The sequence below is a fragment of the Brachypodium distachyon genome, chromosome 3, assembly GCF_000005505.3.
Source record: "Brachypodium distachyon strain Bd21 chromosome 3, Brachypodium_distachyon_v3.0, whole genome shotgun sequence".
In the NCBI taxonomy this organism is placed as follows: domain Eukaryota; kingdom Viridiplantae; phylum Streptophyta; class Magnoliopsida; order Poales; family Poaceae; genus Brachypodium; species Brachypodium distachyon.
In genome coordinates this window covers 32,257,987-32,283,811 of record NC_016133.3, presented here as the reverse complement: position 1 = coordinate 32,283,811, position 25,825 = coordinate 32,257,987, and the positions used below count along the sequence as shown (strand labels likewise).

The 25,825-nt window shown below is 48.5% G+C and overlaps 2 protein-coding genes across 2 annotated transcripts; one reads left to right on the top strand and one right to left on the bottom strand.

The window, feature by feature from the left end:
- The first annotated feature begins 8,429 nt into the window (after positions 1–8,429).
- Positions 8,430–13,092, top strand: LOC100822565 (protein YABBY 3). Its single transcript, XM_003574122.4, has 7 exons — positions 8,430–9,179; positions 9,297–9,587; positions 9,682–9,853; positions 10,455–10,503; positions 10,931–11,006; positions 11,208–11,291; positions 12,713–13,092. The coding sequence occupies exons 1-7, from the start codon at positions 8,979–8,981 to the stop codon at positions 12,785–12,787; spliced, it is 948 nt and encodes a 315-aa protein (XP_003574170.1). The 5' UTR covers positions 8,430–8,978; the 3' UTR covers positions 12,788–13,092.
- A 7,648-nt stretch (positions 13,093–20,740) lies between these two features.
- LOC100822255 (protein GRAVITROPIC IN THE LIGHT 1) lies at positions 20,741–22,855 on the bottom strand. The gene has a single exon (XM_003574121.4). It carries the CDS (start codon positions 22,549–22,551, stop codon positions 21,187–21,189), a length of 1,365 nt encoding a protein of 454 aa, XP_003574169.1. The 5' UTR covers positions 22,552–22,855; the 3' UTR covers positions 20,741–21,186.
- Between the last annotated feature and the right edge of the window lie 2,970 nt (positions 22,856–25,825).

Here is a 25,825-nt window from a genome sequence, read left to right as displayed (position 1 = left end):
ATAAAATATAATAAACCAATAGTGTATTTATCTATGACATGTGGGCTCCATCTAAAAAAGAGGCAAGAGGTGGGCCCATCTTAAAACACATTCCAGATTTTAATACATTGTAGAGTTTTTAGTTTGCTATCTATACATATTTAAAAAATACGGACCGTTTTCTTTACCGTCGTTTGTCAAAACTCACATAAAATTTGTGAGCCCTCAGAATTGCATGTATATTAGGCCTATTTAGCCAGCTGGCCCATTACCTGCACCGAATCTATCTATATATATCCCATAAAATTTGTGGGCACCCAGAATTGCATGTATATTAGACCTACTAAGTCAGCTGGCCCATTACCTGCACCGAACCTATCTATTTTTATATCTATACCAATGTAAAAAATATGTACCGTTTTACCTTTTTTCCTCCCTTTTTTTCGTCAAGCCCCCGAGACCCACCTCGTTCGCCCGCACGCAAACCACTCCTTCGTCCTCTCCAGACGGCCGAGCTCCCCTCTCCTGGCGCAGCCCAATAGAAGACCCTTCCTAATCCAACAAAAATACTTTCCCTGACGCAGCGGAGAAAACACAATTAAAAGCCCAAAGATATCTCTTCATACATTCGACCTTACTCTCCTGCTTTGGTGATGCTCGTTATCTGTAGGTGCAACGGCAGATTAATCCTGCGATGCAGCATATGGTCCAGCATGCGGTGCCTCCTTCCATCCGAGTGCCGGTGGCTCTGGCATGCAGGCTCCATCTTGTCATACACCGTTTAATTCCAGAGAAAACAGGGGAACAACCTCGTTCTCTCAGCCCTCATCCCCGCCGTGTTGATCTGAGCCACTCTGACTCAGTTTGCATCCCACTGGTTCCTTTCAGACTGAGCTCGTCTCTGACTAGGTTAGACCCTCACATAGTAACACTAAGATAGGCAGAGTTGAGAAGCTCTTAGGAGTTCAAGTAGCCAGTCGAGGAGCCACCCCCGGCAACCTGTAAACACCCTTAAATCAATGGAATCCAAGCACAAAAGTAGGACGTAGGGTATTACACATCCGGGTGGCGTGAACCTGGGTAAACTCCTCAGTGTCACACTTCGTGTCTTCGCCACGTCGGTGATCACTAGGGAGCCGCTACGACAACGCGCGCTAAGGCGGTTCAGCCGTGATTATTGGGGATGATTGAGGAGGGGAAAAGGAAGGGAAGGGCCGTGAATACGGTTCAGAGCACCTGGACGGGTCACGGGCCGAAGAGGCATCGTCGAGGGCGGAGATTGCGGCGGACGACGCGCGTGTGCGTGCTGTTTTTGGCACGAGGAGGAAGACGGGCATGGGCACTTGTCCGGGCATGTGGGCGCTCTCAGGGAAGCTGACCCAAGAGGGAGAATGGGTGTGGCTCAAGAGGAAAAAAAAGAAAAAAAAAGAAAAAAAACATAAAAATGGTTTGTCTGGACCGTGGCAGCGCACGGCCATTCTGCTAGTAAGAAATAAAATGGGACCCAGCTTATGATCGATTTGCAAAATATACATTGGAGTCACCTCATGTGTGTACACAGTTGTACACATGGGCAGTGAATCAGTCACCGGCGTGCCAGTAGTGCAAGCTTATGCTACACGCCGCTAGCAGATAAGCTTTCGTCTGACACGCGCATCGTGTTCTTGGAGCTTGGAGAGCGTAGCCTGGACCTGGAGCTATATACGGATGGTATATAGCGTTAAGACGATCGCATCACGTGGACTCCGAAGCGTGAGTTGCTTCGTTCCTCGTTTCTTTCTGGATCGTGTATGGTACAGTAATTTCGTAGTTTTGCGCCCTAGAATACGGAGTACCGAGCTCTCTGAGCTCTGGCTGCTCGCCGGACAAGTGAAATTAACCGTCGACGTACGCCTGCATGTATGAGTGTATTACGGTTGGTGCAGCGTGCAAGCATCTATCCTGACAAAAGAAAAAGAAAAAAAGATAGGAATGCACCACACGATAATTAATCTAGCCGATCGAAGCCCTCACATCAGAAATCATCTGATTGAGAAAGAAGTTACTACGCCACTAGCCAGGTTGCCCTGGCAAACGAGCAATCATTGATAACTCTCTTTCTCGGCCGTACGGCCGGCCAGTTCGTCACATCACCGGACGTAACATCACTAACCAGCTGCCAAATTAAAGGGGAAGAGAATCAAGAGATCAGTCCCGACTCCCGACTCACAAGTACGTGACGCCGTACGCGACAGCGAGATCGACGTCCTTGAAAATTTGACGGAGGAAAAAAAACTCCCCTGGAACTTGAGATATATACTCACTGATATTGGTCCCTATCCCGTGAGACATGCCACATGCCCGGCAAAACGGTTTTCGTGGCTGTCTCGCAGAAAACGCACAGAAGCCGTACTTCGTTTGGACGATAAAAGATTCGGTGGATCGCAAAAGGAAAATAGAGGATTACTTGTCTCTGTTTAGATCGGATCTGAATGCGACACTCGGAGGTCTTGACAAATTGCAGCAGCTGCTGCTACTATTCAACAGTAAAAACATCAAAAAAAGAGCGCGGAAGCTAGCTTTGCAGGAAATTAATGCTTGGGCTTCGGGGGTTCGGGGGTATTTTGCATGCACCAATGCCCATGCTTGGGGTTCGGGGGGCCATGGCGGCATGGCGGCATGCGTATCCTACTACGTAGTAGAACCTGAGGTGGGGAACTGGCAAGACATGAGACCGACGCAGACAGAGGCCAGGCTCCCGGACGGACGGTGCTCTGATATGATGAAGGAGAAATCCAACTCTACTGTGGCCTCCAGTTGAAGAAAGAAAAGAATGAGACGGAGAGGGGCAGAGAGAAAGGTCAATCAGGGGAGACCGGTCGGGGGTGGCGACAAACCTGCTCAGCTGGAGACTGGGGTGTGGGTCTACCCGGTTGGGGAAGGGCACGCAATCGTCAGGCGAGAACGCTATGCGTGTGCAGCAAATTGTTTGGTTTCATTTGGGCAAGATTCCACGGCAATGTGCTTTTTTTTCAGGTCATAGCTACGTCACTTACTAATGGGTAATATTGCTGAGTTATTGGACGGTTACTAATGGCTTGACGGTCATGCATGACTTGGTTGTTACATAGTTGCAGCTGGAGCTTCTCTGTTGTAAGAAGCCAAGAGATCCTATACTTTAGACATCGAATTAACAAGAGCTTCATTCCCGATTTCATCTCCCTCTTTGAACATTGTGCTAAGTACTAATAAGCGGCCTGAACCATGCTTACTCTTCTTCTCTGCGTGGACCAAGTAGACAAAGAGGCGGTGATGTCCGAGAGCCTTTGTTGTGGCGAGAACCTCTACGGGACAACAAAAGTGAAATGGATAGCAAAAGATGTGTCGCAGGCTTGTAGCTGGATGCATGGTTCGATGGACTTGTGCACAACGGCCAAGTGGAAAGGATAGCAAAAGAGTACAGAGAAAGACATGGTACTATAGCTCTAGCGCGCATGGACGGAGCGGGGGTGGGTGGTGTGACCTGGCCACGCATGCATGCAGAGAGAAGATGGGAGGAGGCCGGGTAGATCTCTGCACTGCATCTGCCCTCCTCCTGTTGCTACTCAGTGCATGGTGAGGTCAAATCACCTAAAGTGAATGACGCTTTTCTTTTCATTTCCTTCGTACTCTCTCTCTCTCTGCAGGACATATTTTTTAATGATGCATGGCTCGTTGTTATGGGACCACTGAATTATTTTTGGACACATACACTTCAGTACTGAGGAGAAAGGGGCCAGAGTGTAAGCCTACATGCATGCATGGCTGGGCCTACTTGTAGCTACTGCATGAAGCTAAGCTAAGCTATGCTAGATGCAGGTGCCTAACTGCCTCTGGAGATGCAGGGCCCGGGGCAGGAGTCGGGAGACCAAGCGGGTGATCGATCGATCGGTCCATATATCATGCACGCATGCACCAGGAGGTCCGGACGGGACCAGGCTACAAAACGGCTAGCTATATACCGATCCTTGATTCTTTTGAAAGTTAAGTAGGGTTTGCACTGCAAATATTTGTGCATGTTCGCCGGACTCTATTTGTATGCCTAGTAATCTAATCATGGCCCCAGCAATGATCGACCTAATGGTCCTAGTACATACATTTATGGATCTCGGTCCATGTTCATTTGGTACATGATTCCTATAAAGAGAGGGGGAAAAAAGGTTGAACTTAAGGACTGAGATGTACGGTGGAATTTGTTTCACCAATCAATTAGTTGAATTTGTGCGACCAAGTTCCAAACGTTCATATATTGATAATTTGATGTTCGGCCGCGATACCATCAACAGATAGCGTCTAATCAGGATATTTGACCATCATTTCGCATTTGCACAAATCTCGGTGTTCGGATTGGACGACCGAGCGAAACAAATAACTGCATTTTTTGTGGCACGAGAAATACAGTAGCAATAGCATATATAAACCATATCTATGCCAATATACTAAATTAGAGTTGGTGGTGATGGTACGGGCGTCGCGGTCGCGGTACGTCACCTCAACAAAATTGCGTCCGAGATGCCACCTAATACCCCAGCGCAAGCCCTCTCTTCTCGATCTCCCGCATGACAGTACGACACGAGTGCAATCTCCCGCCGCACGAAAAGGATCTACGGCACGAGAAAAATTACGCGGATCAATCCAGAAAGTATTCCCGGATCGACCGAGATGCGCACGATCCATATCATCATCATCACCATCGTTGCACTTGCCGCGGAAAAGTCCATTTTTAGCGGTCGGATCGATCATTTGTTGATGGAACCTGTCCGATGGGGGAGAGATCGAACAGAAAGGCGTGCCGGCATCCGTACGTGCTTGTTGCATGCACACACAGTACTGACGCTCCTGGTGGTCGACGTACCTGCTGCCTTTTCGTTGGACATATACACACATCCCCTTTACTGCTACGCCACAGTTGCCAGTTGACGGTGGCTACGTACGTCTTGGCGCGTCCAAGCATGCACGTATACGTACGTATAGCGCCGCGCGGCGCGCCTGCACGTACTGCACGTACGGTCGGCGCCTCTGTACGCGCGCGCGGCCGGCTGATATGTTGTTTGTTCCTCGGTCGGTCGGGTGTCGTTTGTTCGAATCGAATCGATCAGACGATCAGGCAGCTGCTGCGGCGGATCAGGGCAGACATGGCGTGGCGTCCATCCCAACCCGGCCATCTCTCTCTCTCTCGGATGCTTTCGAGCTTCGAAGTTTTCCAAAGTGAGCATGGAGACAATTGCAAGGCCGGAGAGCTAGGGGAGGCAAGGTCCTTTTTCGTGGGTCCATAAATAGGGCTCGTACGTACGGCAGAACTACACGCGCGTGACGCACGTACGTGTACTTGAATATGTTTGGTCGGCCGGATTTCGGCCAAATTGCCTGCGTTAAATTTCGCAGCATACTCTTGTTGAATCGATGGTACAACACGTGTATGTTTTTTCCCGCAACAAATTTTGGCAACAACCCAACGATCGATCGACCATCTCTAGTGTTTCTTCTTCTTTCCGTGTGCGTGCGTGCCCGGGTTGAAAAAACGATCGACCACGCGGCCAGACGGTCCTTTTCCCGTCGACCAGGCCAGCCGGTAGGTCCCCCGTCGCCCGTGACGCGCCATTACTAGCCAGAGCTCGATCAGATTCGCGGCCGTCGTCCTCCCCCGTCGACGCTGGGCACGGCCATAGCGGTGCGTAGATACGTGCGTACGAGTACTTGCCTTCGTTTTGGGACAGCGATCGAACCGCCTCCGGTCGAGGGGGCGACTCTCAGTCTCAGGCCGGCACTGGGACAGCAGCAGGCTGCTTTGCCTCTCTGGCGATCTCATCCTGATCGTCGTGCCGACCGGGGCCGCTAGCTCCATCCTTTAATTTCTCCCCGAATGATCGAATTAATTAATGGGCGGTAAATTAGCTGACACGCGTAATGTACGACGCTACAGTATGCCTATCGGCCGCCTGTGCTCTAGATGGAGGGATCTCGATCGACAGTGCCTCAGTGATGGACAATGTGTGAACCATGGGTGCATGGTTTTAGCTCCAGTACGTCGTGAAGTTGAAAGGTGACGGGGCTGACGGCAATGGGTGGATGGCGCCCCTGATCGATGCTGCAATGAATTAGTCAATGGATCAATCTAGAGTTCTGCTTTAACGTTCTTCAGGAAACACAGTTTCAATTAGTGGAATTTCAGTGGTGGGTGCCTGGCTGCCCGTGCACATCCGCGTGCCACGTCGCCATCAGATCAATCATCAATGAGGAGGATCGCCCGGAACCCCAATTTCCAGTTTTCCGTTCTAGACATGCACATCTATACGAAGCTGCATATACTTCAAATTCCAAACTATATCCTCACACAGAAGATTTTTATATATCTCCACTTCATGGTTATGTGCTTGTATAAATCCTGACTCCATGCCTGGTCCATGCATGCTACTAGCTTCAGCAACCAGCTGACAAGGAGGTGATCGTAGCGGTGCACACGAATGGAGTGAATGGCTCGGCGGGTGTTTACCTAACGATGACGTATCAGGTGAAACCTTCATTCAGTGAAAACTTAAAACTTTCAATTCTAGCCATTAGGATTAAAAAATTTCGAGTTTTCACTGAAAAGAGGTTTTCACCGGATACGAACATAATCTCACCCGACTTTCCATGCCCAAAACGATTGCCAAGTAATCTCATTTGCTTTGCAAAACTTGGCCTTTTGTTTTCTTCTATTGTTGATGTTTGACCTTGTGCGATTGTTTTGACTTGATATGCTAACATTAAGCTTCAATAAAAACTCATAAAAATTAATTTACTCTCTCGACAAGTAATTCTGGCCAGAGGGAGTACTAAAATTATTTGTTATGATTCACAAAAATAATTGTTCGTCATGAAAATATTTGCTGTGCCTTTTACTGTCCACACATAAAAGGTCTTTGCTCTTTAATTTGGAAGCTAGCGGCGAGTGCTGGTCATAGCTAGATAGAAGCACGCTGTGGGGTACACAAATTCGTAGCTAGGGATCTGTCCGTTTTCCCCTAGCTAGCTAGCTACTAGCATGTACTAGCACGTGTTCTACTCACAAGTTTTGCAGTAAATTGCCTTGCGCCCTGATCATTTCTACTGTTTCACAGCGCTTCTTTTCCTGGTTTGTTCTTTCGCAGAAAAAAGAAGAAGCTTGAGCCATGCATGCATTGAGAATTGCTACACAAAACATGGTTGCATGATTCCCCAGATCGACTCGTACGGTTCAATTTTGTCGATGTCGTTATTTGAAAATATAGGGCGCACACACACAAATCTAGTTATAACATTCTTTATTTGCTTTCATTTATCTTTGTTGTCTCTTCTACATCAATGAGTACGGCGGCTACACATGTGGAGTACTCCAATGTCCCATTTTTTTTAAGTCCTTAATAAACTTATCAAGTTCTTTCACAAGAGATCATTCTTGCACCACCCCCCCCCCCTCCCCCCATGTAAAAATATTTTTAATGCTTTCAAAATGGCACATATATCTTGAACCATAAATATATTTTCTAGGGCGCAAATGACTGGTAACTTTTAATGTGTGATCAATCGTACAACATCAGGGGCCGTGACCGACACCCAACCGTCTGATCAGCTTGAGGCAAGTGCCGATGATCCGCACCGAGCAAGGTGGTTTGCATGCGTCACTGTCCAAGCCTAGGTGGTTAATTTGCACGCGCCGTTTGTCCAAAATGATTTTCTACACATGAATTTGCAAGAGTACAAAAGATTCGTTTTTTTACATTTGCTTTTATTTTCAAAGTTCTTAATATTTTAATTACCTTTTGGATTTGTGTTCATCGGGTGAGTTGGTGCATATATATGCTCCCGGCCGAGGCATTGTTCAACTCCATACTCCGTCCGTACACAAATAAGTGTACCTTTACGGCTTTACCTTTGTCCTAAGTCAAAAAATTTAATGTTTGACCAACTTTGTAGGAAAAGGTAGGAGCATATATGATATTAAAGTTGTATATTATGAAACTATAATTGAAGACGGATATGGTGAAACTAATTTGGTGTCATATGCTGCTAGGTTTTTGTACAAAGTTGGTCAAACTTCAAAATTGTTGACTTAAAACAAAGAAAAAGTATACTTATTTGCAGACGGAGGGATTAGTATCATGCATCCTTCACATGTGAAAAAAAAGTATCAAAATATATACGTCTTGGATTTTCAGAGCATCAAATTAGGTATGCATACGAAGAGTACATCTACATGCATCCTCCAGCTCTTCTGTTAGACAGCTAGATCTAGAGACTACTATATACCTCTCATGGCATGGCAGAAGTGAGAGCGAGATGAGAGAGAGAGAGAGAGAGAGAGAGAGATAGATAGAGACCGTCGCCTATAGCTCGCTAGCCACAGCTGCGGCTGCTGCCATACACATACATGCACTGTCCTGGCCGGCCTCATTGTTGACCACTAGAACTCCCCCAAACGCTCTTGGCCTTGCACCCCCCTCCCTAGCTAGCTATATCTCCCCCTCGTCTCCCATCAGGCCATCACACCACTAGAAGCCTAGCACAGGCACCAACCAACCAAACCCGGCCGCCCACCCCCTTTCTTCTCTCTCTCTCTCTCTCTAGCTAGTTCCCAAATCGCGGCAGCAAGTGTTGCAGGCAGCAACAACAGATCCGATACATACTAGGTTCCGTTGCATCACACATCAGTCACCCCAACCCGAACCATCAAATCACAAACCCAGACCAGACCAGATCGATCCATCCATCCATCGTGTACACGATCGAATACATACTGCCCGCCCACCACACCACCGGTCAAATCACACCCCGCGAACGGAGGATCGATCGAGGAGAGAAAGGAAAAAGAGGGGGCCGGCTGGCCGGAGAGAACAATCAGTTACAGTAGCTCGACTAGCCAGCCACCCGCGCTTGCTTCCATCCTTTCCCGTTCGCTGCTGCGTCAAATCGATCGAGCTCGAGCCCAAGAAACCCCGGCCAGCACTCAGCAGCTAGTGGCCATGTCGTCGTCCTCCTCCTCCGGGGCCTCCGTCGCCGCCAGCTTCACGCCGGTATCGCAGCAGCAGATGGCGGCTGTGGAGAACCTCCCGCCGCCGCCGCCGCAGCAGCAGCAGCTGGCCGTGCAGGAGGAAGCGCCGCCCGGCTCCGAATCCGAGCAGCTCTGCTACGTGCACTGCCACTTCTGCGACACCGTCCTCGTCGTCCGTGATCGATCCCTTCCTCCATCAAACCCAACCCCTCTCCCTTCCTTTTTACTAAGTACTCTTTTACTTATATCTAGCTCTGTAATTAAGGTCGATTTGGTTGTGTGTGTGCAGGTGAGCGTGCCGAGCAGCAGCCTGCTGAAGACGGTGACGGTGCGATGCGGCCACTGCAGCAGCCTGCTCACCGTCAACATGAGGGGCCTCCTCTTCCCGACCACCACCGCCACTCCGGCCGCCTCCGCTGTCACCACACTCACTGACATCTCGTCTCCGCCTCCAACCACTGCCGGAGGATCTCACCACGGCCAGCAGTTCCAGTACTCCTCCCCAGCCCACTCGCTCAACCTCGCGCCCGGGCCCGGCGGCAACATCCACAACCCACCCCGGCACTCCCTCTCCCTCCTGGTACTTGCATGCAGTAATGGCCAGCCACAGATTCTGCCTGGCGAGCTTTTTGATCGTACCTTTTGACTTGTCGTTGCGTGTGTGCGTACTGCAGGATGAGATATCCAGCACCAACCCAGCAAGCCTGCAGCTGCTGGAGCAGCACGGTGGCGGCATGGTCGCGGCCGCCAGGAACGCCGCGGCACCGGCTGCGGCTGCGGCGCCGCCCGCGGCGGGGAAAGGCGGGAAGGAGCCGTCGCCGCGGACCAACCCCATCGTCAACAGACGTGAGTGGAGTAGCACGCACGTTGCCTATTCCCCTTGATTAATTCTCTTTGCTGCTAATTTTTCTTCTTCTCCGGATTTATATGCGTGCACGTGTATCCAAATTTTGCCCGGTTTATTGAAATCGGTTTCGATACGGCGAAATGAATGAAGACGAGCGTCGTCGTCTAGCTTTCCGGCCATGCGCGCTCTCTGGCCACTGCCTGGAGCTAGAGAGCATGCAAACACATGGCTGGCCTCTAGCTATAGCTAGCTATATAGGAGTACGGGTACACTGGTGGTGCTGCATCAAAGTGCAATGCGCACCAGCGCCACCACTGCACGCTCTCAACTGTACATCCAAGAGAGAGTCCGTCGTTCTCCCGATCCCTTTTCACTGTGGACAATAGTACTAGCTAGCTTGCTGGGTTTCCTCTCCTCCATTCTTGCCTGTCGCTCCACTCTCCACTAGGAACTTGACAACAATATGGCCGGCCCGGCGAATGAGCTTTACGTACGAGATCGAAGGAAACGTACAATACTGAAGGATTAATTGGTCACAAAAACCTTGCACTAAGCACTAACTAACGAGTGTGTCTTTGGTTTCATTTCTTTAAATTGCAGCGCCGGAGAAGAGGCAGCGCGTGCCGTCGGCATACAACCGCTTCATCAAGTGAGTGATCCTAATTAAGTTGTCGGTTCTAAGACGTACTGTGAGTGCTTGTTCTTGGTGTCGCAGCAATACCATTGCATATTTGCATGCCGCCTCGGTGCAAGGTCAGCGCCAGCCCGGGGCCGGGGCGACAGAGCTGTGCACAAGTAAACCTCTTTTGCAGACGCAACGCAAAGAGGCCTTGTTTTTCTTTTGCTTTCTTCCTCCTCTCTTTTTCCTCCCCTCTCTCTTTCTCTCCATGTCTCTGTGTTCGAGGAGAGAGACGGAGAGGAGTTAATGAGACTAGCAAATGATACATTGGTGATGGCACTAATAATGGGGCCGTTGTCGTCGTTTGAGCTGCTGCTGCTATACTGATCGATCTGACGTTTCCCTTTCCTTTCTTTTCATTGCTCTGGTTCTTATCTCTGGGGGAACGGAATGGCAGGGACGAAATCCAACGCATCAAGGCTGGCAATCCCGACATCTCGCACAGGGAGGCCTTCAGCGCTGCTGCCAAGAACGTCAGTGCACCCTTCACCTCACCTAGCTAGCTAGAAATTTCTCTCCCTCTCTTTATACTACTCGTATCTGATCTTTAGGGTTTTCCTCGATCCATCATTTAGCTTTACTGTTAATTTCTAGGGTTTCACAATCTATCAGCTGAATTCGATGATTGGTTTCCAAACCTTTGTTTGTTTGATATGGTGGTTTTGTTGTTGCAGTGGGCCCACTTTCCACATATCCACTTCGGCCTCATGCCGGATCACCAGGGGCTCAGGAAGACCAGCCTCCTACCTCTACCTCAGGTGACTAATTCAACTAAATTAACCTCCTGCATAAAGAATCATGCATACATATACACTGTTTATTTATTCAAAAAAAAAATAATGTTTATTTATGTTGTTCATTTTCCTTAAAAATTGAACCATATATAAGTCTCTAAAGTAAAAGTCATAAGTTTGGAGGACAATGTTTCCAAATCTAATTCCGATGAATTAATCATCTAAAGTTTTAATAATGCAAAAAAAGTTGACCCTTACAAAGGTATAAAAAGTGGACTACATAATTCCAAGCTTATGTGCACAGAATTAATTTTCTATGTAGTTTCAGGCCTAGCTATGGATGGGCAACTTCATGGGCTGAGATTAATTTAACTAATTACCAGCAGAGATAGTCGAGTGAGAATTAGCAAATCCATTGACAAATATAGGACTCGAGTTCTCTCTTTTTTTTGGACCTAACGTGTTCCTGGTGGGCACATGAGAGTCCCAACTACTTTGACTATATAGTTTCAATTCCCTTGGCAGGCAAATGTTTTATGAAATTGTTGACAAACCATTCTCATTTCCAAGTCACTATATACATATATAACATAAGAATTGACAATTGCACTAATGTTTTTGCTAAAGTTGCACACCTTAATTTTTTTTCCAAGTGCATAATGTGCAACTTAATTATCGATACCTTCCGTTTCATAATATAATGCATATTTCGTTACATTAAGATGTACTCCCTCCGTTCCATAATTTTTGTCGTGGTTTTGGTTAAAATTTGAACTAAAACCATGACAAGAATTATGGAACAGAGGGAGTACAAGACTTTGACCAAAAGTTAATTCATTAACTCATGATTTATATACAGTATGAAATGAGACAATTACCGGTAAGTTCTTTTCAAAATGAATCTAGTGTCATTTAATTAAATCTCATATTAACAACATGATTAAACGAAGGCGTATTTAAAAATTTCAAACAAAACTTTGCAAATCTTTTATGTATATGATTAATTTTACTAACAACCTTACACTTTTTAACAAACTCAATTAGAAATAGATGATGTTTTTACGTGCATGCAACCAAAATTCTCTAGTTTTGACATGTAGTAGGTAAATAATTATTTAGACGGTTCAAATAATGGAAAATGCTTTTGCAGTATCATAATTATCTTATTCTTTCACTGAACAGCTTAGAAAATCTATAATATATCTATAACTGAATTTTTGTTCCGCATAGAATTCTCATCTCATGTGAACATTATTAGCCTCCTCTTTGGAAATGCAGTAATGTTTAACTTAATTTTCACCAGATGTGAATAGTTTGCTTGTCAAGTAATTAAGAACAACTGAAACATAGAGCATCATATTTTTCTATCCAATGAAACCGCTACTCGGAATATATGCATTTCTGACAACAGAATCTCAACACTTTCTCGTGCTTATAATTATCAGGATCATCAGAGAAAGGATGTGCTTCTAAAGGACGGGCTTTACGCTGCGGCCAACATGGGGGTTGCTCCGTATTGATATTAAGCTAGCAAAAACTACATCATCGCCGAGCTTCCTTAACTAGCTCTCCTACTTTCAACTAGCACTACCAAGTTATATATCTCTAGCTAGCTAGGTCTTTTTTTTTTATCCCCTTTCAGTTACCTGAGTTCGTCTTATGACCTATATTTAAGTGACATATAGATCTAGTATGTCTGCTATCTTTAATTAGCACACTACATGCATATGTTTTGCATGTCTGCTATATTTTGCTGTAGTACTAACCGCGCAGTCCTAGTCATGCAGTCGCGCGGTATAATCAACCACCGCAATATTTTCCCATCGATTGATTGTTCCTTTTCTTCCCTAGACTTTTGTGGTTCGAATAAGTAGTTCGGTTACCCATGCAGACATGGCCCGGCTTAATTTTGCAGGCACAACCTTGAACCATCCCTGTCCAGACCAGAACAACCAAAGACCCATGCATTTTTCCCCTTGCTCTTGTAGTCTTGTTCTTGCTGCCGCTGGAACACGATCGAACTCATTCCCAGCTAGTCTGTCTGATGCGTCCAGATGAGGGCTCCAGCGCGCGCGGCAGCTAGCTGCATGCATGCATGCTCTGCTAGTACACTAGACAGTAATAGTAGTGTGACTGCTCCTGATCTTTTGCTTGCTTTTCTGTCTCCTTTCCCTCTTGGCATGCATACTCCCACGCTCACATATACATGCACCTTTCAGTCTCTCCTGTATAGGCCGGCCATAATCAGGCAAAGTCGACAGCCTGCGGGCGACGTACATGCAGCGTGGTAGGTGGCACCGGATCGATCATATGCAATGCATGCCCCTCCTAGTCCTAGATCGATCGGCGGCGCGCGTGTAGAGGCCGCGGTTAATGTTGGCAAGCAACAGCGGCAGGATGGAGCTTTAGCTTTGTTTGTGCTACGACTTTTGGGGGCTGCGCACTTGAATTGCAACGGTCCCGTTCCGGGGAACGAGGCAGGCATGGGATGGGAATGGGATGTGGACGTGTTCACGTTACGTAGGCACGTATCGATTTCCCTTTCTGCGATCTGCGTGTGGGCGACCACAACCACGCATATTGTCTTCTGCGATCAGCGTGTGGGCAACCACAATCGGCCTGTTAAATTGTCCTGAGCAGGCTTGGCCCAATTCCACTCTGCCCGGTTCATGCCCGCATGCGGGGCCATTGCCAGCCCAAACGCCATACCACGCCCATGCGCCAACCCGTGAGTCCGTGATGCATAAGAGCGATCCAGCCGCCCCCTCGATACTTCCTCCCGATCAATCCCTCATCCAGCCCGGCAGACGTTTACGCTTCATCGCCTGTTTATGCCGATCGTCTCCCCGTTTCCGGCTGAAGAAAAGAACAAGCACGAGATCGTGGTCCAGAAGAATAGAAAGTTGTGCCTTAATTGGCATACCCATCAGGATAGAGCCCCTCCCTCGCTGACACAGATTAAATCCTGGATCCCAGTTGGTGTGCACTTCAATGAAAGTTGAATTAAAAAAAGCGTATAAAAATAAAGCAAGAAAAGAAATAGTGGAAGCCCCTGGATTTCGTATCTGTTGACCAGGAAGAGAGGTGGAAAGTGTCTCAGTCGTTTCTCATCGATATTTTTGGTGTTCAGTCTACCGCTCATGTTCACGTTACAAGGCAACTAGCATTTTGTCATGGAAGTTCGTGAAAGAATGTTCTTGTTTTTCGTTGGAAAAACCAACGCCAAAAAAACAAAAGTCTCCCTTTCTTTTTTCGGAAGCAGAGCTTAAATTTAACCAACAGCTTACCAAGGCGATGATCGTAGCTGGTCCGAGAGGATGATCAGCCACACTGGGACTGAGACACGGCCCAGACTCCTACGGGAGGCAGCAGTGGGGAATTTTCCGCAATGGGCGAAAGCCTGACGGAGCAATGCCGCGTGGAGGTGGAAGGCCTACGGGTCGTCAACTTCTTTTCTCGAAGAAGAAACAATGACGGTATCTGAGGAATAAGCATCGGCTAACTCTGTGCCAGCAGCCGCGGTAAGAGAGAGGATGCAAGCGTTATCCGGAATGATTGGGCGTAAAACGTCTGTAGGTGGCTTTTCAAGTCCGCCGTCAAATCCCAGGGCTCAACCCTGGACAGGCGGTGGAAACTACCAGCTCGGTCTTAGCTTTTCCTGTTCACGACTCCGATCTTCTTTCATCCGCAGTTCTTGCTAATGTCTTCACTTTAAAGGGAGAGAAGGAACCCGAGCCAACAAGTCGTTCGGTTAGAAAGCGCTAGCGGTCTTACTTAGCTTAGGAAAGATGCCATTTCTCTTGTTTTAGCCAAGAATGAATTGCTCAAGCTGAATCAGCTGGTAGTCTTTCCTTGGCTTGTAGTTTCAGCGAGATTGGCATTGGCTTGTCTAAAGTAGCTCCAGATTCTCGGTCTTCTGGAAAGGGGGGGCGAAGTCACTAACTAGAGGAGGGGCAACTAGAATAGAAGGTAGGGGTGAACACCCGGCAAGCGTAGTCGATAGGCAAAGAGCTCACCTGAAAATGAAATGAATATGATTATGCCCATCTTCCTGGGGGGGGGGACCACAGGTAAATGCTTTTTTTTAGGTCATATCCCGTAGCAAATCAAGGTGCGGAGTCAGATGATTGTGAGAAAATGAATGCCTCTGCGTCCGATGCCATGGAATCCGCAGCCTCCTCTCTTTTTCCCGATCCGGTGCCGTCGTTACGATCTACAAGGCCGTGGAAGAACGCCGTGCCACCGCGCGCGCTAAGCGCCGTTGGGCCTCCTGATCTTTGGGAGTCCATGACCACGGCCGACGATGACTACATGGCTGCGGCCCTCGACATTGTGGATCAAGGATGTCCTCAAGGCTTGATGTGGCCCTCGATGCACAAGGTGGTTGGCTTATTAAGGCCCCGAAGGGTCCACCAACAACTTTCGGGGCCTTATTTCAACTGAACGCACCCTGGTCGGGGGTGCCAAAATCAAGGTGGGGACTTGAGAGTATTTCCGGAACACCTACATCCGCTACGTACTTCCTCTACGGCGCTGCCTCAGCTTCAACTTTTTGCACCACCTCATCTACCATGTCTACCTTAATCACCCGTAAGCTACACCTCTATCTTCATTGTCAGTGTAATCTAATGATGATCGTTGCATGTTAATGTTCAACCTAATTAATGTTGTACTCTCTCTTTTCACAAAAAAATGACGTGGAAGCATTCGAGGTCAAATTTTGACCAATGATTATATCAATAATATGTAGATTATATGTTATAAACTTTATATGTTGGAAACGTATTTGAAATACGAATCCGATGATATAATTTTTTATCATGTAAACTAAAATCACTAGTCTAATTGTCTAATTGTTGGTCAAAGTTAAATCTCAATGTGTGCATGTCATTCTTTGTGAAAAGGAGGGAGTATTATACACCTCACATTGGTACCGGAGCCTTTACTAGTTGTCTCGGGTCTTAATAATGATTAGGGGTTAACCCCACGATCAGACCGTACAATTTTGATTTTTACATTCAGCAGACTTTCAAGTGAAGCTTTAAATTTGTTCAGAGCTTCGGATCGTTCATGTATGGGGTAAATATATCCATAACGAGAAAAATCGACTGTCAATGTGATGATCGAAGAAGAACTTGTACATTTTCATTTCTTCTCGGCATTACATTCCACTACAACAAAACACAGTTTAAGTAACACAATCATGTAACACATAAAAAAAATGTTACAAAGTAATTTACAGTAACACATCATATGTGTTGAATGAATAGTCAGTAACACATACTAGATAAGATCTGAAAATGTGTTAAAAGGACATTGAAATAGTAACATATAAGTTTGTGTTAGTCCATATGTGTTACAAATTATACCTACCATGGTATCATAGTAACATATAATTTTGTTTTACTGCATACGTGTTACAAATTGTAGATACAGTAACACATAATTATCTATTAGTACATAGTGTTACTAGTTTGTATAACTCCATGAAAAAAAGAATCTTAAACCAGTGCTACACTTTTAATTTCGATGTATTCCGCACATCCACATGAATTCTTCACAGCCATCTGCTAACCGCTAGACGCCTAGACCTTTTGCACGCTAAGTATGAAAAATAATATTGTTAACTATAGATACAATATTATACATTTTTAACGGCCCAGCTGAGTTTTGGTTTGGCCCAGAAAACCGTACTAACTTAGCATTCCCAACACAATAAAGTTGAAAGCCAAGAGAGGACGTGCTAAACGACTAGAAATGATTGAGATTCCAGCATAAAAAATCCAGTTTTGCTGATCGGATTTCATCCTTCAATTAGGCAATTTAGGTGCATTTTCATTGATGGGCTAAGTCATCGTGTACAAGTCTCTGACTTGGTGTGGGCGCTTGCATCTCCCTAAAGACGAAGTGAGCGTAGCTCAGGTGGTTGGTTCACTCAGTTTGAAATCTCTGACTTGGTGTGGGTGCTTGCATCTCCCTGGATTTATTCCAGGGATTAACCGGCGTTGTGTTTTCAATGGAAGTGACGTATCCCTCAGTTACGCCTTCGTCCATCTCAAGATGATGTGCCTGACCAGTTTCTTTGATATGCTCACAGCGGTAGTGTGTGTGTGCATGCACTCATAGGGATAAGTGTGCGTGCATATTTGTGAGCGTCTACGTCTGTATTATGTGTCCTAATAAAGAAGACGATTTGTGCATGTTAATGTTCAACTTAATGTTGTATTGTACCTTTTTTTTTTGAGAACATGTTGTTTTAAACTCCCTCCGACCCATATTAATTGTTTTGAATTTGCCCAAATATGAATGTATCTATTCCTAAAAACGTTTAAATACATGTAATTTTTTGACATTAATATGAATCGGAGTGAGTACCTAACACGTGCTACTTCTCTGGTGGTGGTGGGCTGCGGCTAGAGCTTTTTTTTTTTTACAGCATTGGGCTGCGGCTAGAGCTGATGTTGCTAGAGGCGTGCACAACGACGAGGAGACGACAAGGGAGGGAGAGATATGACTAGATGGAGGGTGAAAGCTACAGCGACGGCTCGGTGAGCTGCGATGAGTGCGGACGTGGGCTGGGTTAACTACAGGCCGGCCTGCGGGCCTTATTTTTGTTTCTCAGATGTAGGAGTACCTTCCCTTGCAGGTAGCCTGTCATTGGTTTCTTTTATCATTCGTTGACCTTTAACCAATGATTTCGTATAGAAGTTTAAGCATTCGTCAGTGTTTAGCTATCCTGTAATCTGTACATGGTGCCGACCTTACTTGAGTCAGCAAGTGCAGGACTTCATTCGGGCATGTTTCTACCGAACAAATGCACTATCAATTAATATATCTGTAATGGTGTTGATCGAGAAAAAGAAAATACAATACGATACCCTGTTGTTCCCGACCGAGAGCCCGGGCAAAGGACACCAGGAAATCCCGAGGCAGCAAAAGCAAAAATAAACAACCTATCAAACCCCTCCTGCGTCCAGAACATTTTTTTGACCGTGCGACCAAACATATCTACTTCTCCGGGCCTTCTTGTGGTCAAGAGCAACTCTAGCCGTTATCGAAACCGAGCGACCCAAACTAACCGAGTTCGGATCAACTGAATTCTAAAATTCGGTACCGACTGTCTTCCTGCAGAACCTGAAAACCAAAATCGAACAAAACACAAATTCAAAACTTCGCGCGAAATTCATATAAATAGGAGGCTGATTCTTCGCATTCCATCAACATCGCAGATCATCGCAGTTCGTTTGTCCACATGCGTAGTTCATTTACATCTACTAGTTCGACATTTACCAAAAGTTAACTAAATTAGAGGAGCAAGCACCCGTCCCCTCGCCGGAATGCTTCCTCCTCATCGTCCGAGAGGACGATGACCGGGGGAGCTGCCCTCACCAGAGGCACGGTAGCCGCCTTGGAGAGGTCGTAGGCCACCGTGAGCATCCTCTCCTCCCTGGCGAGCCGGCGCACGTCGTCTTCGGCGATGAAGAGCTTCGACGCCTCCTTCGCGTGCGCGATGTCCTCAAGGTCGAACCCCTCGTCCTCTGCCACCGCCGCTGCCTTCGCCAACGCCGACCTCGTTCCCCTCCATCTTGCCCCCGCCGTCCTCGGGGACGAAACCCTCCTCGCCGGCGCGCTACCGACGATCTCCACCGACGAATCGGAGGAGGAAGAAGAGGAGGGTGGAGCCACTCCCTCACCGGCGTGGGGTGGACGCTGCTCGAGCTCCCCTCCCCGACGGCATTGTAGCGGCGATGTAGCTTGGCCGCGCGGTCTCTGTGGTCAGCCCACTTCCCCACTTGTGGGCATCCTCAGACTGGCAGCACCAGGCTTCTTCCTCGGCGATGGTGATCCGGCCGCCGGTAGGGTTTCCGCGGCTGCAAGGAAGGACGGCCAGACGCGCGCGGCGAGCGGTGGGGGAGATGGGGGGGTGGGGGGGGGCATTTTGAAGGGGATGCTCGCCGAAAACGGGGTGGGTGGCAGAGGAGAGTTTGGAGTAGGATCCGAAAAGCCCCCTACGAACGCTACATACAGTGCGCGGAAACGAAGGGATTCGGTGACCCGAATTAGGTTTTCGATATGTAGTTTAGCCTATTTTTCGGCCCAAAATCGAAAACCGAGTTCGGATCGCTTGGGTTCGGTAACTGCTATTTCTCTAATAACTGGTGATGTGTGTTTCGGTACATTCGATCTGCTAAGTCCCGAAATAGATAAATATTTACCTTGCTTTTTTTCAAAGGCGTATCTTTGGTTTCTAAAGCACTGGGACGGAATGAATCTGATCTGAAGTTCTTGTACTCGGTCGGACGGTGCCAGTATTTCTAACTTTCTCTACGCACTGCTTCCCAGTAGTAAGCCATTGAGAGCTGCATGCCAGCGGTACAAGTTCTGATCCCAGCGGCAGCATTATCCATTTACCACGATTGAGAGGAGAGGACTGCCACAGCCCGCAGACACGCAGATGACCAAAATATGCTCGCCTTCGGAGGAGGCGAGAAGAACGGGGGGCCAGGCCAGGAGGGGAATCAGTAGCGTAGCACGCGACCCCCCGCGGCCGCGCTGTCACCTGGGCAAGCAGATGAAGCACGACAAGAATCAGGAACGCAGTTTCTTATCATGGCGATGCAGGAAAAAAATAAAACCCAAAAGGTACTAGCTACTAGCAAGCGAAGCGAGAAGCACGCACAGCACACAACCGTCTGCCAGCTCTCCACTCCTCAGCTAGACTAAACCAGACGCAACGAACAAGCGCAGCAGCCCCACTGGATGGATGGATCCGAAGAAGAGACGGGAAAAAGACATGTGGTCACGCCATCCCGCGGCCTGCGTAGGTGCGTGACAAGCTGGAGTTCCTTTGCTTCCGGGATTGGTATTTTCAGTTGACCGTCCGTTGCTCATCATCGGCGTCATCATCATCATCAAGTGATGAGGCGCCGCACAGCACACCGGTGGGTGTTGCTGCTGCTAGTTGCCTAGGAGTTAATTAATGCACGCCGAGCAGAAGCAGGGCTAGCTGCAAGAGCACGGAACGTTTTCAATGGAAAAGATCGGAGGGAACAGCGAGGATGGAGAAATAGGCAAAAAGGACGAATAGCTCCGAAATGCCAACAGCTGAACGAATGATGGCACACTTTCTCGTGAGAAATCAGGCATGATGCGGTGAAGGGGCGCAGAAAGCGTGGGTCGCTTCGCTTGGCCGAAATGAAGCCTGAACCCCCTGATCTCGAGTATATATGTCTGTAAATGTACAAGAGATTGGACATGCATATGTGAATGTTGAAGTAGCTTTTAGATTGCATGGAACTCAATACTGAAGGCAGAAAGTGCGTTCTGTACCGACCGAATCGGGGATCGCGACTGATTTGAGCACGCATTCATTAAGCATGTGCTAAAAAGAAAGACAGTGTCATTACGTAACAGCAGTTGCATTACAAAGCAGCAGTGTTGTCCTTGAACAAAATGCTGACAGATGAACAAGCTGAGAGTAAATGGCAAGGTAAACATTTCACAGACGACAGAATGCAATATCCCCCACCAGCATTCTTCTACTGATGATGTACATATACACATTCACAAGACGAATCGGACTGCAGACAGGTAAATTACCTACGGAGTATGATGCTTCGGAAAAAAGAACAGTAACGCTCTCACAATGTTAGAACGCAACTCTAGAAATCTGACGACCTTTGTACAACAACACTACAAATCACGAACGCTCCCCTTTTACACAAGCCAAAACCAAAACAAAAAAGATAAATAGCTTTATCTGTACTCCTCATCGAGTAGCAACTTTGATTCTGAGAGGTTATCTTTGGCTCTCTGATCTTTGATCGCCTTTACAACGCCTCCTTTCGTTTCCCAAATGTACAGTTTCTTTTTGACTATATTATTTCATTTGAATCTATAATTCCTTCGTTACCACAACCTAGGGCTCTAAGTACACCCGACATTGGAGCACCGTCCCGCCAAGCCGGAAGCCCGGCACCACGGTGAACCCGACCTTTGGACGCACCGTCTTCCCGACCTCTTTGCTTGCTGAAAATGTATTCGGACGCACGATGCTCTCCATGTAAACCGACGAGTACTCTGTGCCTCGGCTAACCTGGAATATGCCGACTGCTGGGTCATACGCCCAGGCCAACCTGTGGAGTGTCCATATTGAGCTTGCCATTGTGATGAACAGCTCATAGAGAGGACCTGCTGCAGCCAACACTGGCAATGCCCCGCATTCTGAATTCCCAAACAATGAAGACTCAATGCCTGGATGGATAAGCTGTTTGTACTTCCGATCGCAAAATTGGGCGAATTCACAGTCAGGGCTTGAATGCATGAGCTCGATGGGGTCTGTATCAGAGTGCTCAATGAATTGCTGCAATGATTCATTCCTGCGAATTGCGAGCTCAATCCCTTCAAGGGCTCCACCATCATCACTTGCGGCACCGAATTGGTAGGAGTCGAAGCCGTCAAACATGGACAGGCAGACACGGGACAGAAGGGCGTAGCGGCAATGGCCATGCTTGGAGTAGGCAATACCAGGGTAGGCAGCTGCTGCGGCGTTAGTCAGGTCCCATCCAGCACATCTGAGGAGCTCGGCGAGCGCACGGGTGAAGCGGTGGGCGACGCGGAGAGCATCGCGTAGGACGGAGTCGAAGACGCTCGCGGACAGCATGGCACCCAAGGCGTCGCCGCCACCTGCGCCCGGCTGTGGCGCGAGGGCGCGGTCGAGGCGCCCAGCGAGGCGCGCGTTGCCGTCCGCCAGCGCCGCGTGCTCCCAGCGAAGAGCGGCGGCCGCGGTGTCCTTGGCGTCGAGCGCGGCCTGGAGGCGATTCACCACGGCGTCGAACGACCGCAGCAGCGCCTGGTTCTCGCGCACCTGGTCCTCGAGGTGGGCCGTGAGGGGCCCATCCCCCTCTGCCGGCGCGCCCGACGCGAGCCGCTTTAGCTCGGACAGCCTCCGGAGGTGCGAAACAGCAAGGGCGTCCGCCGCCGCCGCGGCGTCCGGCAGGAACGGCGAGTGCGCCGCTTGCAGGTGCAGGTACGCCGCCTGGAACAACGACGCCGTCGCGAGCGCCGCCTCTACGGCCGCATCCTCGCTGGACGCAAGCACGCCCTCCCCATCCCCTTCCCCGCCGACGACAGGGCTAGGGTTCTGCGGGTCGGGCTTCAGCACAACCACCCGTTGGCCAGCGAGGACCCCGCCCTCCCCCGCCGCCGCATACTCGTCCTCCTCCTCCTCGGCGAAGAACTCGATGGTCTTGGTCTTGAACGCGAGAGCGAACTTCTGGAGCATGGCTGCCCGGGATTCGCGAGCGCGCCGGCCGGCCCCCCAACGCCTCTGCCGCCGGGCGAGGGCCCTTGGCGAATTGCGGATTTACGGGGCGGGGAGGATAGAGGACGTGGATGGCGGCGAGAAGAGGGGATTGATGGTGGGGGCGGTGGAACGGAGCGGTGCTGGGGTGGGGGATCTGGGAGAGGAAAAAGGGGCGAGCTTGTCTCCGTCGAGAGGAATGGGGAGGAAAGAGTTGGAGTTTCCTTGGCTCGGCTCAGTAAGGAGTGGTTGTTTGTTGCAGAAGATGCTTCTACGCTCGTGATGGTTTCGATTTTGTACCACTTGTCTTTAAAAAACCAAGAAAGAGAAGATAGTTACACTAATAGTTTACTAACGCTGTATGCAAAGTAAACAAAATGTGGTTTACCTCGATTTTGTTAAATCTCATTGACCACTGTGTTCTTAGAATTTTCTAAAAGCCTTAAGGAGAGACAAGACAGTTGATGTCAAATTTTTGGCTTGCAAGCATGCGTTTCTCGTGTGAAGGCTTTTCCCTAGCTTCAGTTCGTGTCTATGGGCACAACAAATCCATAACGGGATGAGATTACGTTAAGCACATAGATTCGACTCCCTTGGTGTGGTAAAACCAAGTTAAGTATCTATGGGTATATTAGAGTTGTTGAGACATCCCTCCACGTCTCCACCGCTTTGTCCACTCTAGGATAGTGGTTGAAACATACCCCCATCATGAGTTTGTCCGGTTCATGGGAAGATCAGACACGACGGCTACATGAGCACCGCTTAGGATCACTTGAAACCGCGCTAAAAGAGCTTGCAGACCGGTTCACAGGGTAAAGGTAGCGCCGAGTTCACATTCGTCGTAGCGGAGTCCTTCAAACAAAACAGTACTAACATGCAATGATATTCACGGGGTTTATTACTGCTGATCTTCAGTGCCTTCAGCGGTTCGGTCAAATGAGGCACGTCTTGCCCCGTCTGACTGAGCTGTGCAGCAGTACAACAAGCCATGGCCTGCTTGGACCCGCCTGTCATAACCTACCAGTCGCCAGATCGATGTTTGAGGCCCCTGCCTAGACAAAAGGCACCGGGTTCTCCTTGTTTGAGCTCTGATGGAGTGGATGGTTTCTGTTATGTTCTGTGCGCAAACACAAACTCTCGGTTGGCTGGCTTGCAATTATGAGCTCTGCGAAGTGCTCCCAAGAAACAAAAACAAAAAACACTGCCGAGTGACAACTGCTGCTGTACTGGATTGTTCTCTCTTCTCTGACTTGTTCGTTTTTTTCCTTTTCTTCGAACGGTGAAGCTTTATATCTTTCCCAGCAGCAGTGAAGATTCTTTCGCTCTCTTTTTTGGCATGAAATATTTGTCGATTTTGACAAAACAGACCTTAAAAAGAAAGAAATTTATAAAATAAACTCGACGCGAAACTATTTCACTGATATAACCTTTTTGCTCAGCGCCTGACGCAAGCGCGCTATCCTCTGAAGCATAGCGTCTCTTCTTTGGGCATTATGCCCCTGCCAGAGTGGCCAAGCGGGGCTAGCCTAGGCCCCACACCCGTTTATGTAGCGCCCTCCCCACAGACGCTATCCTTGAGGGCATAGCGTCCCTGACAGAGGCGCTATGCTCTTGTGCCTTAAAGCAACACTTCGGATTGGGAAAGGAGCTGAAAATTTGCCAAGTCTCTGCATAACGCCGTTGTCTGGGCGCTACAAAGCTTCACGCCGTTGCTTGGGGCGCTATCCTTAGCAGGAAGTTAAAAAGCAACAACAGCAGCTCATTAACAAAGAACAACAGCCGCCGGCTCTGGCCCTCCATCTCCACGTCGCCCAGGATGATGCTACCGAGCGTTCAAGAAAACGAAAAGAAGAGACACGCATTCAGCTAGCCTGCAACAACTCAATTAAACAGGGCTCTAGCTAGCTGTAGTACAAGTACAACAACAAAATGTATATATAGATATACGAAGATGCTCGTCCTGGCTGGAGTACCTAGTAGTAGCTCATTGACACCGATGCATGCATATTTATGCAGCTATATATACGACGATAGATTTGACTGGGCGGGCCGAGGTAAGGAGTAAGGACATGTAATATGTCATACGAGTATATACTATCAGTAGTTTGTTTGATTCTACTCAGATATAGTATCTGTATACCAAAATGTTTCCAGTCTCTTCCTCTCTCGATTGACGGCCAGATTGAGCTGCTATACCTACCTAGGAGTACTAAATTACCAGCAGCAGTGACAGAGAAGAAATCAACTCAAAAAGAAGGTGAAAACAAGGCAACCTCCAGTCCTCCTCAACTAGTTACTAGCATAGGGGGGCTGCAATTACTAGCTACTGCCGGACGTCGTCGGGGGCGATATGCTAGTCGCGGTTGATGAAGGTGACCAAGGTGGCCATCTCTGCTTATGCGTGGGGCCAGCCGAGCTTGCTGAGGAAGTAGACGTGGCCCTCGCAGGGGGTTTCATAGAGCTTAGTTTGCCCCGGCCAGCCGCTGCTCCGGAGGGTGGAGTTGTAGGCGCGATGGGCGCTGTCACGGGCTGAGGCGATCCTGCTCTGACCAGCACACGCGCTGGAGCAACCGAGGTGCTGCCAGGAGGGGGCCGGCAGCACCAGCGGGTTCGCATACGGTTGGTCGATTGGGTACTTCCTCGCACAGATGGAGCTCCAGGTGCGCGCCGGTGACGTACTGGAGGTACGCTTAGGCTTAGCGCTTTTCAAAGGGGGCAGGCATAGCGCCCGAGGGAAGGGCGCTGCACGATAGCGGACGGGGCCCAGTTTGGCCACGCTGGCAGGGGAATAACGTCTAAAGAAGAGACGCTATGCTTCAGAGGATAGCGCCCTTGCGCCAGGCGCTGATTAAAAGGGTTATAACTGTGAAATAGTTTCACATAGAGTTCATTTTGTGAATTTCTTTCGGCTCGAGATCTGTTTTGTCGAAATCCACGAAATATTTACCATCCTTCCAAGAAGCCAACAAGGTAGTACTGTTACTGGACCGTGACATTCTGTGGAAGCGAAGCGGGATGCAAGAGGAATTATATGCAGCAGGGCTAGTGGTCGGCACCACGCTCTCCACTCCGCATCTGTGAATCAATCATCATTAGGTAAGATCAGATATGCACTTATGCAGCAGCGCCACCTTTCCTCTGTGTCCATACGGCTTTTTGTTTACTTGGTGTCTGTTACTTTAGGGCAAACATGAGCTATTCTAGTAAGTCTCGGTGATAGCCATAATTAAAGATGCAGTGGCAAGCCGTTGCATTG

Bases quoted from the DNA above. Each gene is read 5' to 3' on its own strand.
- LOC100822565 (XM_003574122.4), top strand. From the start codon at position 8,979: ATGTCGTCGTCCTCCTCCTCCGGGGCCTCCGTCGCCGCCAGCTTCACG. The intron at 9,180-9,296 runs GTCCGTGATCGA...GTGTGTGTGCAG, and splicing joins TCTGCGACACCGTCCTCGTC to GTGAGCGTGCCGAGCAGCAG. The intron at 10,504-10,930 runs GTGAGTGATCCT...ACGGAATGGCAG, and splicing joins GCATACAACCGCTTCATCAA to GGACGAAATCCAACGCATCA.
- LOC100822255 (XM_003574121.4), bottom strand. From the start codon at position 22,551: ATGCTCCAGAAGTTCGCTCTCGCGTTCAAGACCAAGACCATCGAGTTC.